The sequence below is a fragment of the Lygodium microphyllum genome, chromosome 14, assembly GCF_053477565.2.
Source record: "Lygodium microphyllum isolate KBCC chromosome 14, Lygodium_microphyllum_v1.1.10, whole genome shotgun sequence".
NCBI lineage: Eukaryota > Viridiplantae > Streptophyta > Polypodiopsida > Schizaeales > Lygodiaceae > Lygodium > Lygodium microphyllum.
The window spans coordinates 87,468,387-87,482,294 of record NC_141148.1 but is presented as its reverse complement, the minus strand read 5'-3'; the positions used below and the strand labels follow the sequence as shown (position 1 = coordinate 87,482,294).

At 40.4% G+C, this 13,908-nt stretch overlaps 1 protein-coding gene across 1 annotated transcript; it reads right to left on the bottom strand.

Moving 5' to 3' along the window:
- Positions 1 to 1,676: 1,676 nt before the first annotated feature.
- Positions 1,677 to 13,698, bottom strand: LOC148025815 (putative serine/threonine-protein kinase PBL7). Its single transcript, XM_087693055.1, has 5 exons — positions 13,136 to 13,698; positions 12,349 to 12,539; positions 12,051 to 12,240; positions 11,203 to 11,594; positions 1,677 to 2,863 (listed from the first exon to the last, which is right to left on the bottom strand). Exons 1-5 carry the CDS (start codon positions 13,248 to 13,250, stop codon positions 2,321 to 2,323), a joined length of 1,431 nt encoding a protein of 476 aa, XP_087549181.1. The 5' UTR covers positions 13,251 to 13,698; the 3' UTR covers positions 1,677 to 2,320.
- Positions 13,699 to 13,908: the final 210 nt, after the last annotated feature.

Sequence of the window (13,908 nt, the reverse complement as noted above, 5' to 3'; positions counted from 1 at the left end):
CCACCACTAAACTACATAGGAACACGTAGTATTGGCACATTAGTGAATTCGTGCTTATACCCATGTGAAACCCATTTTTCCCATTAATTGGTGAAGTAAATTAATAAGGGAAAATTTAACTTGTTGACAAAAGAATGTGGGTTGCTAAAACCACATGTATGTGAGTGGAAAAAGAATGTGAGTTGCTAAAACCACATGCATGTGGCAAGAGTGGAGGAATGGTTTTATGCAAAGCAATGAGAGAGAGAGAGAGAGAGAGAGAGAGAGAGAGAGAGAGGTGTATTAACGTCCTTTTAGACACCTCAAAAGCAGTATAGGATAAAGATTGTTAATGCATGTGGCATAAGAGAAAGGTCAGTACCAAAAAAACATAATCAAAAACAATAGATCCAACACCCATATGGTGGAATGATCAATGGTGAAGGACTCTACAAGATCATTATGGGAATACCCTTGGATATTGATTTTGATTAAGGTTACATTAAACAAGAGGCAATTTTGTAGAATCAAGAGATTAACCTTAGATGCCAAATAATTTTTATATTCGTAAAGATTTGGAGTGCAAATTGCGACTCATATTCTCTCACATATCTTGCTCTCACATATTTGTAGAACCAAGAGATGATTAACCTTAGATGCCAAATAATTTATATGATCTAAAAGATTTGGAGTGCAAATTGTGATTCATATCTTTCTCTCACATATACTAACTTATTCCATATATTCTTGCTACTTTTGGACTTAAAAGCTAACCTAGTACTGGCAGAATTAAGCCTGTAAGTTGTCACATGATATGTGGAAATCATGCAAGCACTTATAGTACTTGTGCTAAATGCAGACTTGGGATGTAACACTTTGTACACTCAGTTTGCTTTCTAATAGTTCCTCTCCAAGGCTTAAAGCTCAAAGCACTTGGACCTTCCACTTCTTTTGTAGCTTGACCGTACTCGAGTTTATAAATGACTTGTCTGAAAGGTGATGGCCTAGACATTTACAACGTTATAACTCTTAATTGTAAGCTTGTGGATTCAAGCCTTGTTCCATGGATCATTTGGTTGGCGTTCACATAGTCTACTCATGCAACTCCAGGAGCTTGCAGACTCAAATCACTCGATTGGTACTTGATAAAATCACGGAGGGTCTCAATGTAATAATATTTGAAGGGCACCTCCCCTTGTGGCATTTGGTGTGTATCTCATCTCCAGGCAAAATAACTGTATGTGATTTTTATGAGCATTTGCGAGAATTCACAGTTTCTCTTCACTTAACAATCGCCACAGCTTCCACTTCATCTTTACAGTCCATGTCTTTACCATCACCTGGTTCTTCAGGTTCTCTATTTATGACCTCTAATCTCCTTTCCACTCCATTCTGCCCTTGCCTTGTCCTACATGCAAGAACCCACTTCAAGCTTGTTGGATCTTACAGTCTTGTTCAGACTTAAAAAGTCACTTCTGGGCATTCAAGAGACAGCTAGGCTGGTGGCAACAAACTGAATGTACTAGAAAATGTTAACATACACTCTTTGACGGTCACAAAACCATTCAGTCACAGGTCTATAAACAAGTATTTGCCTCGTTTAACTGGGGAAAATACAAAAATATAGGCACAACACTTACTCTGGTACAAGAGGCATCTCACACTATGAAAAGAAACTGATGGCTGAGGCACAAAGATATGTAATGATTCATTTTTCACGTCAACAAAATAATCCAATTGCGATGCTTTTTTAAAAACAGATGAAGGGTAAGCTACTACAACTGTTGTCCTCACAAGGTGTTTGATCCCCAGCATCTGATAAGCAGTCCACAGAAATCGCCCTGTAAATCAAGCTAGCCTTCCAGCCTTGCAATACATCCATCCTGATGCTGACACTGTTGACTCTTGCTTAACGTAGTGCGGACCTTTTCTTACAGATTGGATTTGTGAATCCAAGGTTTTCCAAAACTATCATAGCATTTTTACATTTCAAAACCAAAAAAGTAAACCTCCAACATGAGAGCTTCAAAAACCAGAGGACAGTTCTGAGCTCACGAAACTACTATGGTAGCCCATTTCCAAAGCAGCTGTCAAACCTTCAGAAAGCTTCAAGATGCACCTCATGGTCATACTGTCTATATCCAATCAGACTGTAACTTATCCCCCGGATCAAAACTTTTCCACCACATCCATCAGTATCACATGAAAAACGGTACATACCAATCTTCCACATTCCATAAGGTGACCATGTGATTTATTTGATCAGTGCTTGCAAAGAAAAATGCATTCCTCTTAGACAGATCCTCAGAAAATTGCAATGCTGAATCAAACATGCTATATATCAGCCAACCCCAGCATCAAAACTACTTTGCATACTTCCTCGTTTTCTACTGCTTTTCTCCCAGTTCACTGCTTGCATTGCAAGTCGCTCCTGATCATGTAATCCAACTGCTCTGTGTCTTGGAGTTCTGCCACCACTTCCTGGGCTGTCCCTTGGCCCATCTACAGTCTCTCTTGCAGTACGTAGGTCAGGAGAGCCCTGATGTTGTGGTGACCTTAACCCCCCCTGCCTGGGTGCTTTATGTCCACCCTCATCCAATCCACCAGGTGTCTTCCGATCCTTTTTCTCCTTTTCCCTACCAGGAGTGGGAGGAGCAAATCTGTTGCTGTGAACAGGATTAACTCCAGGATCATATGTTTGGGATGAAAGATATGTCAAAGCTGTTACAACATCTCCTATTAATGGTCGATGTGCTGCTTGTTCCTGCAGGCACATGGCTGCCACAGCAAGAGCTTGATATAATCCTCGCATGGGGTAGCGACCCTGCAGCAATGGATCTGCCATTTGTGGAAACTTCCTTCGATCTTTGAAGAGTGGCCGTGCCTGGAATGCATAAAATGAAGCACTATTGTGATTACCTTCATCTCACAAAACAAAGTTGAACAAAAACCTTGACCTCCTCTGCTATTAAGCAAACTATAAATAGCAAAAAGTAGGTAGTAACATATATTGTATTTTCCAGTTTTGCAGTCTCTAGACAGACATTAGAAGTTTCTGCATCCTCTTATGTTCATCTCTTCAAACTCAAAACCTACAGAAGGCTACTGCTAAAAGCTTCCATGATTATTGAAAATCTCCATAAATCATAACCAGATATGATCTGCCAACATCCATCTCAGTTTTATGGGATCAACACTGGGCATGTAGCATTTTCACATTCATAGCCAAAAAAAGTACTGGAAAATACACATCAGTCGTATGTAAACCACAAAATGTTGCTCAGCTAAGTCGCAACAATTTAGCAGCCATAACCATGACAGTGCTGCACCCTCGACTTCATCTGCCCTCAAAAAGGAGAACCCTATGCGTTAAAAGTTACTTGCTGTTAAGGTAGCTCGGATGTGTTCAGACACTTCAAAAAAAAGCACGCATTAGCATAATTACTGTACATTAATGCCTAATTTTGCTCCATTAAAACAGCCCCAAAAAGATTTACTTAATGAAAAAGGCCTTATTTCATCCAATATGACAAATGCCCAAAAATCCCCTATAAAAGAACATGGTGCAGGCATCCTTTCTCATCTATTATCATTATCTTAACCAACCAACAGCCATTCCCTACTCTGCTGCCCATACCCCTATAAAAGAACATGGTGCAGGCATCCTTTCTCATCTATTATCATTATCTGAACCAACCAACAGCCATTCCCTACTCTGCTGGCCCATACCCCTCAGAGGAACTGCTGCCCTCGAGGTGCCACCCTGATGTCCAACCTGCCCCCCAGCTGCTGGATGCTGCTTCCCTGCCCTGGCCGCCCAGCTGCCGGATGCTACCACCCTGCCCTGGAAGACATCACAAACCCCTGACTGTCTGCTGCCAACTGTCACCTGCTGTTCACCATCATTCCAATCAGCTGCAGCCTGTGTTTTAACCGTGCAACCTATGTTTTCAGCTCAGGAGACAAGCCAGCTGGCATCATCAACAGACCATCTGCTGCAGCCTGCTGCCTGATTGGGCTGCTTTTCCAGCCTGCACAACCTACGTTTACTGCTTGGAGCCTCCATTGGCATTCTACTTCCCGGAAGACTCTGTTTCACTCCCCCCATTGCTGCGCATATCATCATCATTACCAGTGGCCTACTGCTATTGAATTTTGGAATCCATTTCAAGTACGGCACACTGTTGGAGCCATTTCAACATCTGCAACACAACCCTCAGCTCACCTCCGCCCCATCCTTGGGAAACGAAGGTTTGATGCTCCTTTGTATCAACTACGTCTCTATACACTTATTGAGTGTTCAATAGATTGTGTTCATCACGTTGTCATTCTGTTTGTGTTTCTCTATGTTTTTCCTAGCATTGCTTTATGGCATTAGAGCCGGGGGCTCTTACAGGTGAATTCTCCATGAAATCAAGCATTCTACAGCTAGTTGGAGGCCAATAGTAAATGTGGCAAGGCCATTGTGCACCTATGAATCAATTATGCCACATGAAATGGCATTAATAGAACCATTTTATGATGGGGAATGCAAGGCAATGCTTAATGGAATACCTACTACAAGGATCAGAGCGATCGCTCCTTCTTTTAAGCATGAAATGAATGCAGATTTGTTGTGGCAGCAATGCGAATTGGGAGTGCAAGTCTGAATTTACTCAGTATCACAGTGAATTGGGCATGCAAAGCACGCTATAGTGTGAGACTAGCTTTACATCTTGAATGTCACTTTGTGAGTCATTGGGCTACGAACAACATTTTTATGCATTACACTTGATTGTGAATGGATAAATTTGACGCACATTTGGTCAAGATTGATCAAAGCAACTGAGGATGTTGCGCTAGAGATAAGTCTAGGCTGATTCAAGAGCAATGCACATGGGAATCATTGGACCAAGAGAGTGTTGGTTTGTGGCAACGGATCACCTTTAATTATTACAAGCTTTGAATAATGATAAATAAATATCGAAAGAAACGCCAACCTTTGGGGCCTATCATGTGTCACCTACAATGAATTGGGTGTGCAAAGCACGCAACAATGTGAGACCGGTTTTACAAGTTGAACGTCACCTTTGCAAGTCATTCAGCTATGGACAACATGTACTGTTATGCATTACACTAGTTAGAGTGTGAATGGACAAATTTTTCATGCATTTGGTCAAGGTTGGTAAGAGCAACTAAGGACATTACGCTAGAGACAAGTATGAGCTATTTCAAGATCGAGGCACATGGGAATCACCGGTATCAAGAGAGTGCAGGTTTTGTAGCAATGGGTCACTTGTCATTTGCGCAAGCTTTAAATAATGATAAATAAAAACTGAAGAAAGCGCCAACCTTTGTAGCAACAGGGCTTATCATGTGTCACCTACTGCACAAGAGCATTATAGCTCCCTTGTTCAATGAGTCTTTTGTTTATTTGCTCGTTTACTTATGTGAACAAGTTAGTTTATGATACTACCCTTTAGATTGTTTTCAAAGGCCAGTTTCACCAAGAATACAATGGAATATCTCAAAGAGAAGGATTATTATTTCTCTCATAAGGAATTCTACAAAATTTTGAGAAGAGAACAAAGACAACCAAAAGCTACAAGTCTAACAATTCTCTACCTTCAAATCCTTCTCGTAATATTTCTCAAATACCTTTGGCCTATTGAATATAATCCAAAGAGGGATCAAACCTTTGTATAGATCTCCTGACACAAGTAGACCTTCTTACCCAATGATCTGTGTTATCACGTAATGGATCCACATCCAAAGGAATGTCAGTGACCTCATTATTTGGTTGCTGAATTGCATGTTCAAGTTGCTGTAATACATTTTCAGGCTGCTGTAATTCATTTTCAACATGTTGATTTTGTTGCCCAAGCTAGTTTCCAGCATCCCTTTGCTGCCCATTTTCATCTAGCTCAATGATGATATGCTGGTTATCATAACCAGTATCAAATGGAGCTCAATTTTCATAGCTGATGATTGATCATGCTAAAATTCACTTTCTTTTTATCTAAGTCATTAAATGTGACATTTTTCAGCAACTTTGACTCATTAAATACCACATCCCGACTGCATAGTACTTTTTTCATGCTTGGAATCCAAACTCTATAGCCCATTTCACCTTCGTCTCCATAACCCATGAAGATTACTCTATGAGATTTCATGTCAAGTTTGGTTCTACTATCAACAAGTCCAAGTACATAGCATTCGCAGCCAAAGACTCTAAGTGGCCATATAAAGCAAGTTTGCCAGACCAAACCTCTTTAAGGATGTCACTTTTAAATGCACAATATGGAGATCGGTTGCAAATATGCACGGTGGTTTTGAGTACCTCTCCCTAAAACAATTGCAAAAGATTAGCTGTGAACCGCATACACTGAATCTTCTCACATAACGTGTGATTCATTCGCTCAACCACACCATTAGATAACCAATTATAAGAAGTTGTAAGCTCCCATTTAATCCCATTGACATTACAAAACTTATTGAATTCTTTAGATACATACTCTCCCTCATTGTCTTTTCTTATGCATTTTAATTTTAAATCCTTTTGAGTACTCACAAATGCATAAAACCTTTTAAAAGCATCCAATGCCTCACTTTTCCGCTTAAGCAAATAAAACCATAGCTTTCTAGAATGGTCATCAATAAAAGACACAAAATAATGAAAACCACTATGAGTTTTTATTGGCATGGTGCATACATCAGAATGGACTAAATCCAAGATACATGCCTTCCTAGAGACTCCATGACAGTATGGACTCTTTACATGTTTTCCCAAAACACGGTTATCACAAAAATCAAGCTTTGAGTTTTTCACATCAACTCTTCCAAGTAAAGAAAGTACCTACAAACCCTTTTGGCTCATGTGTCCAAGACGCTTGTGCCATAACTCCATGTATGTGACTACACTTCAGTAATTGTAACAAACTTTTCAAGAAGTGCTTACAGTAGAGATAATATAGAGTTCCCTTCATACCGGCTTTAGTGAATAGCATAGACCCTTTCTGTATCTTCCACATTCCACCACCAAAAGTAGTGAAATAATCCCTTTTATCTAGCTGCCCAATAGAAAGCAAACTCTTCTTAATGCCAGATACATACCTAACATCATGAATATCAATTCCTAACCATTTTCAAGAGCCAAGTGTATGGTGCCCATTCCTTCAATATCACATGCATGGTTGTTGCCTAGATAGACTTTCCCAAGATTACCTTCTACATAAGAAAAAAAACACTCCAAAGATGGAGTTACATGAAATGAAGCACCGCTATCAACAATCCACCATTGTGACAAACCATCATGAGCTGACAACAAAGCATCTATCACATCTCTTTTAGTGATATACATGTCCTCCACTGTCATAGCATGTGGATCTGAAGATGCAACCAACAAATCAACATCTTTATCTTCTTCTATCTCCTCAATAACAACATTATATACCACATTTGCTTTTTTTGTTTCTTTCGTGTAGAGCTGCCATCCTTTTAATTCTTTTCGCCTTTTGCATTAGCCTGCTTCTTGCGTTCTTGTTCCTTTTTATAGTACCTACAGTCAGGCTTTTTATGCCCTTTGCGTCCATGTTGATAACAAGTGACATGTTGCTGTTTTTCCTTGCTTTTGCTTCGATTTTTCTTCTTATTTGCAACGTTTGACCTTTTTTCAGTCCTTCCTCTTACATTGTAGGCTGATTCCACTATTTTCCCCACTTGCCTTGTGTCTAATCTCTTCATTGAGAATAGAACCATGTACACCATCAAATGTCAAGTTGGGGTAGTTGCTTAATGACACAACCAATGCTTCCCATGAATTGGGTAAAGTCATGAGCAAGAAGATAGCCCTTAATTTAGGATCAAAAGCTAGCAAGCCTGCATCTTGTAAAATTGACTCAAAATACTAGTAAAAACATTCAAATGCTCTAAGGCAAGCTTAGACTCATCAAGCTTCAGGTAGACCAACTTTTGCATAAGATGTACCTGATTGACAAGAGTTGTATTCTCATGCGTAGCCTTGAGTTTCTCCCAAACTGCAAAAGCATTAGCAAGTACCTTGACATCAACCAAGATATCATCTGTGACAGCCATTTTAATGTAAGTAGTAATGTAACAACCAAGATATCATCTGTGACAGCCATTTTATTCATTTTAGTCCAATCCTCATCTGATAACACAACAGGCTTATGTTGTTCTGACAAAGCATCATCACAATCCTTTAGAAAGAGTATACCCTACATGCGATCTTTCCAAATATCAAAACCACTATCATCGAATTTACGAATCTCAAAGAGATTCTTTGTGTCAAATGTAGATGCATTGCCAGACATCTTCAGCAATAAAATGCTGAATACTTTCAGCCAATTAGCAAAGTTGTTGAATTTAACAGCAAGTACACACCCTTGTACTTCCAAGGTGTCCAAGAAGCAGATGTTTTGCCGCAATTTCAGTCTCAAGTATTGATTACAACATACACATGAATCAAATTTGATACATTTGCACTAATGACAGCTCCGACATCAGTAATACATCACCACAATGCCTAAATGCGATAACCCAAGTGCTGTATATACCAATGTTTTACAACATAATGAGTATTCAGCAATACATAATGCGAAAAGCCCCAAAAGTTTTGCAATGAATCTACCCCAATTGCATCAATACATCCTCCCAAGCATCAAGTACGGGCAAATGTTGCAGAAATTTCACAAATTCTACAAAACTCCTGAATTTCGAGGTCCAATTGTGCACAAATTTCAATGCAATTGGCTCAACTAAGTAAATTTGACTTTTACACGAAAAGCCCCACATTTCCGAGGCATGTGCACCCAATGTTTGCAATTTCTAGGTCAACAATCACTATTATGCCTATCCAATACCAAATCTGGGAAAAGCCCCAAATTTTCAGGTGCAAATTCGCACAAATCTGAACACTATGCTTGCGCGCGTGAATGCTCGATAAAGTAAATAGAAGAAAACCTGCATAATAATTTTAAAAAGATGAAAAACGAGTGTCTACTGTGACATTGACCAAGCCTCGTCAATTGCAAAACCTGTGCACGTCGATTGCTAGGCCTGCCTGTCAGTTCTGCCAACTGCCGCCTATTGCCTGCTGGAATTATCGCCAATCCTACACACAATCATTGCAGACAATACCTAAGCTGGTCGCCTACTACGCTGGCTATTAAATGCACCATTAGTTGCAATTTGTGCCTTGCGAGCTGCTCACGACAGCTGTCGCCTACGGAGACTATCTCACTTGCTTGTCACGACTGCTTGACTGCTGGTCACGATTGCCTGACAACTGGTCACGGTTGCCTGATTCACTGTTCACGGCGGCTGCCTAACTTACTATTCATGGCTGCCTAACTTTAGTTCCATTCAAGCCTAAGCCCCAATGCTTTTTGCTCTCAAGTACACCTAAGCCTAAGCAATAGCTCTAATTCCATCAAGGTTTCATTGCACTTGAACTTGTATGTGAACTCATCGATCTACATGGAATATAGCAGGAAAGAAACATGTTTCTTCATGTTCAAAACTTTTGAAACAAAAAATATAGCGAAGCTCGACTTTAGGAAACTGATTGGCAACACTATGGAACCTTAATGTGGGCTTTTTTTCTTCTTCTTCCATACTCCTGAGTCCTTCCATCACTCTTATTGCTCTATCGTGCATTGACACAAGCCGCACTCGACTTGCCAAAGTTGATTTTCGATGAGAGATTTACTTGTTTGGCATTTTGTTTACTTATTGAACTCAATATCAATTCTTGTCTCCAGAATTATTATAAGGCTCTAGTCTCATTTATGAGTTATGTATGATGTACTATGATTCATTTTGGATTTTGACATTTTTTCATTTTATTTTGGAATGAGAATCGTGACATTGCACCTTGAACCATTCCACATTGCACATGGGCTATGTAACATCTTTATTTCAATTTTCTTTATGTGATATGTATAAATCATTGTGTCTAAGGTTTGAATCATAAAATAGATTGTCTAAAGATTAACGTTTGACACAAGTCAATAATGGATCCATAATGTGTTATTCTCAATTGACTCCAATGTATTATCACTTATCCTCAATTGGCCTTCTTCTTGTTTAAGAAAAAGTTCCATAGAGGTTTAAAACCTCTTTTTCTAGTTCAAAACTTTTTCAAATCCCTTATAGCAAGCCTACATTTCTTGTTCTACCCCCTCTCGAAAGAACCTTATGAAACATGTTTCTAACATTTCATTTCTAAACGTTTCTAGTTACTATGAGATGGAATCACCTAAATTGAATTTCGCGTGTTTTTTACTTCTGGACTTTCTACCCAAGCTTTTTTAAAGGCCAAAAGGGGGAAAGGGAGGGGGTGAGAGAGAGAGGAGAAGGAGGGTTTACCATTTTGAGTGTTGGTAATCTGAATCTTTCCAATTCAAGCCTATCATTGTACCTACAAGGTGTCAACATAGAGTAAGAAGTCAACCCAAGGGTGACTAATTATCATAAAGTGGTCGTAAACCCCCAAAATCTAAGTGTCTAATGAATCTACAATGCCTCAAGTTCAAGCAGCTTAAGCTGCAACACAACTAAATGTATCATTGAGACATAAGCCATTACATTGAGTATCCAGATGTAGAGAGTAAAGTACATTTGAACACTTCTTTTATTGGTTAAAAATGTTATTGATGCATCAACATTCAAGTTTTGGATTTTTTTGTGATGCAAAAGGTTTCTAAAAACCCCTCTATGAATTGGCTTTAATTTTAGCGCTACAAATGTCTCAATTTTCAATCAATTAAGGCCATTCCATACATCTACCTATAGCATCTCAATTTTCAATCAATTAAGATCATTCCATACATCTACCTATAGCTCCTTTTTCAAAACCTCTTTGCAAGTTGGATATTTCACATTTGATATTCAAAGTCAGCATCTTGACCTTGAAGTGAATCATATCATATAGTAGGCAGAGAAGGAAGAAACCGATAGAAACTCTGAGAAATAAGAAAGGTGGGTATGAAACTCTCATAACATCTCTAGCTATAAGAGATATATTCTGAAAGAGGGCTGAAACAAAATGGCTAAGCAATTGCTACTATGAACAGATTGTATGATAGAATTCTCAAGTTTTGAATAATGAACACTAAAACCCTCATGCAATGGATGAAAATTTCCCCAAACTAGGACAAGGTCAAAGGTCAAGGATTTGACAAATCAAAAATAAGCAAGACAAGGAAATTGTAAAATACATACCCATGCAACCAGATTGTGCTCTCCAGTAGCCCGGGTATTGTCTATTGCTTTTCTTCCTGTTATAAGCTCAAGCAACACAACACCAAAACTGTACACATCCGACTTCAAAGTGAGCTGCCCTGTCATTGCATACTCTGGAGCACAATAGCCATAAGTCCCCATCACCCTGGTAGAGACATGGGTTTTGTCTCCTACTGGTCCAAGTTTAGCTAGGCCAAAATCTGACAGCTTTGGCTGAAATCCCACATCAAGCAATATGTTTGAAGACTTCAAATCCCGATAGATAACTGGAGGGTTAGCTTTATCATGCAAATATTCCAACCCTCTTGCTGCACCTGCTGCAATTTTCATTCTGGTGTTCCAATCTAAAGGTTCTTTGTCAGGAAGTAAATCTGCAGAAAACGATAGTGTCAGTTCTTCCCTATGCCACAGAGTACAGCATACAGTAACTTAGGAGACATTACAGCACTGTAAGGGCGTCTTAAATGGTAGCACAAACTTAGGGGTATGCTCATGAAATTAAAAATAGACAAGAAGCAGGAAAAACAACCCAACCATCGGTTAAAGTTTGCACATCAGTAGCTTCGGAAAGACCAAAAAAAAAGGTACAAAAATGGTCATGCAGAGATGCTTGGCAGCATTTTATCACTGGTTCAGCATGTTCTAACAGCCATCATAGTGTAGTTCACAAAAGTTATCCACAGACTTATACTACAGAAGCAGCTCCCAATACTATCTCCCTCTGTTTGTACTTCAAAAGGACCACTACTGGCTGCTTGTGCACTTGCTTTTACTGAACTGAAACATGTACTTTTGAATTAGAAGACCTTGTTTAAGTGGGTTAGTACCATGGAGATGATCCTCCAGAGATCCAAGCGGCATAAACTCGTAGACCAGAAGCCGTTGATCACCATCAGCACAATAACCAATAAGATTGACAAGATTGGTATGATGAAGCAGACTGAGCATCAACACCTCCACTAAGAACTCTCGATTTCCTTGGAGTCCATTGCGATCAAGCTGCTTCACAGCCACCACCTGTCACAGTAAGAACAGTTGTGACAGTCTAAAAACGGGCAGCATGAGTGCGTTCACACACAGACACATCTTAAACTAATCATTATAACCGCTTGCAAAATTGCACACCTGCCCATTCTCAAGTTTGCCCCTGTAAACTCTGCCAAAGCCACCTTCACCTATAAGACACTCGGCCCTAAAATTCTTTGTAGCTACTGCAAGTTCTTTGAAGGTAAATGTCTGTGCAGCAATGTGCTGAGCATTTCCATCCTTTGCTGTCTCTTTCTTACTGTCAAATAAGGGCTTGGACTTGAACTTATCTGCGACAGACACAAAACGAAATGTAAAACAGACTATAAATGTGATGCCCAGTTAATCTGGTTCCAGCTCACCTAAGAGGCCTTTTCTTGCCTGCATGGTGTTGATAAACTGACTGGGAGAAAATTCACAATAGCTTCTTAAAACACTACTAACCCACTGATCATACACAATCAGCAACAACCTTTAGGGGTTTCACGAGCTGTCTTGTGATCAGAATACGTCATCAGCAAATAGATGCGGTGGAGAGATTCTGGTCTAGAAAAAATACAATAACTGGAGTTGTTTTTACACTACAGCCACGGATGAACACGAACATCATCTTCACCACGAGGGCTCCGTGAACTATTAAAAACCTGAGAAATCTGTATTTCTGCCTCCCCACCTACTTACAGGAATAACCCTCTCCCCACTTGCAAAATAGAACTCAGTCCAAGAACCCAGTGTGTACAACCATTATCAAGATGCGGAGACTGAAAAGTACAAATACTTGTGTGAAAGGAAGGGAATTTTCAAGATTAGCGGTTTTACAGTTGTTGCTGTGGTAACCTGAATAAGCTTTAGTGAGATAATCTGAGAAGCTTAATACTGAGCTGACCTGAGGGAGCTTTAGTAAGCTGAGATGCAGAAGAATGAGAGGAATCCTTGATGCTGTAGGCCTTGTTGAGAGACTCTGTTGTGGAATGGGGACCCTTGGAGGCGAAACAGCCCATGTCGCAGAGCGCCACGCAGAGGGCAGTTTGAGGAGCTGGATGGGCCTGCTTTATGTACAAAGGCCCTGTTTATGCTCTGTGAGAGAGAGACTGAGGGATGGATGGGATGGGGGAATGTATGTGGGCGGCCTCCTCTGCAACCCACTCGCTCAACCCATCAGTGGAAAGAAGATTGCCAGAGCATGAGTGGAGAGTCCATCTGCGGATCTGAGGTTCGCGGAGGCAACAGGGGAGGCGCAAGTTCCTAGGGGGAGGAGGGGATCAGCTGCAGAGGCTGACGATATGGAGGATCGGCGGAAGAATCGGTGTGAGGCAGCAGCATACAAAGTGGATTGTCTCCTGGCTATGGTGGCAATGTCCTTTGATGCCTCGTGTGTGTGTGTGTGTGTGTGAGTGAGAGAGAGAGAGAGAGAGAGAGAGAGAGAGAGGATGGGACCTGCCCCCCTCTTACCCTCCTGTAGGTAAGAAAGAGTATATTATTGAGACACCCGCCCTTTTCCCTCCCACGTTTTTTCCTCCCTTTTTTTCCCAACTCTTTTTTTTCCCTGCCGCGGGGGAAAGTTTTAGACATTCTCCCGGTGCCTAGCTTATATGACCGAGCTCTGCAAGGGCGCTACCCACATCATCCAGCCTCTTGCAATGGGAGAAGGGTCACAAG

What these genes read in the sequence shown, in the direction of transcription:
- LOC148025815 (XM_087693055.1), bottom strand. Translation starts at nt 13,250, where the DNA reads ATGGGCTGTTTCGCCTCCAAGGGTCCCCATTCCACAACAGAGTCTCTC. An exon ending in GCAAACTTGAGAATGGGCAG is followed by an intron (nt 12,241 to 12,348) that starts GTGTGCAATTTT and finishes TTACTGTGACAG; the next exon opens with GTGGTGGCTGTGAAGCAGCT. An exon ending in AGCACAATCTGGTTGCATGG is followed by an intron (nt 2,864 to 11,202) that starts GTATGTATTTTA and finishes TATGCATTCCAG; the next exon opens with GCACGGCCACTCTTCAAAGA.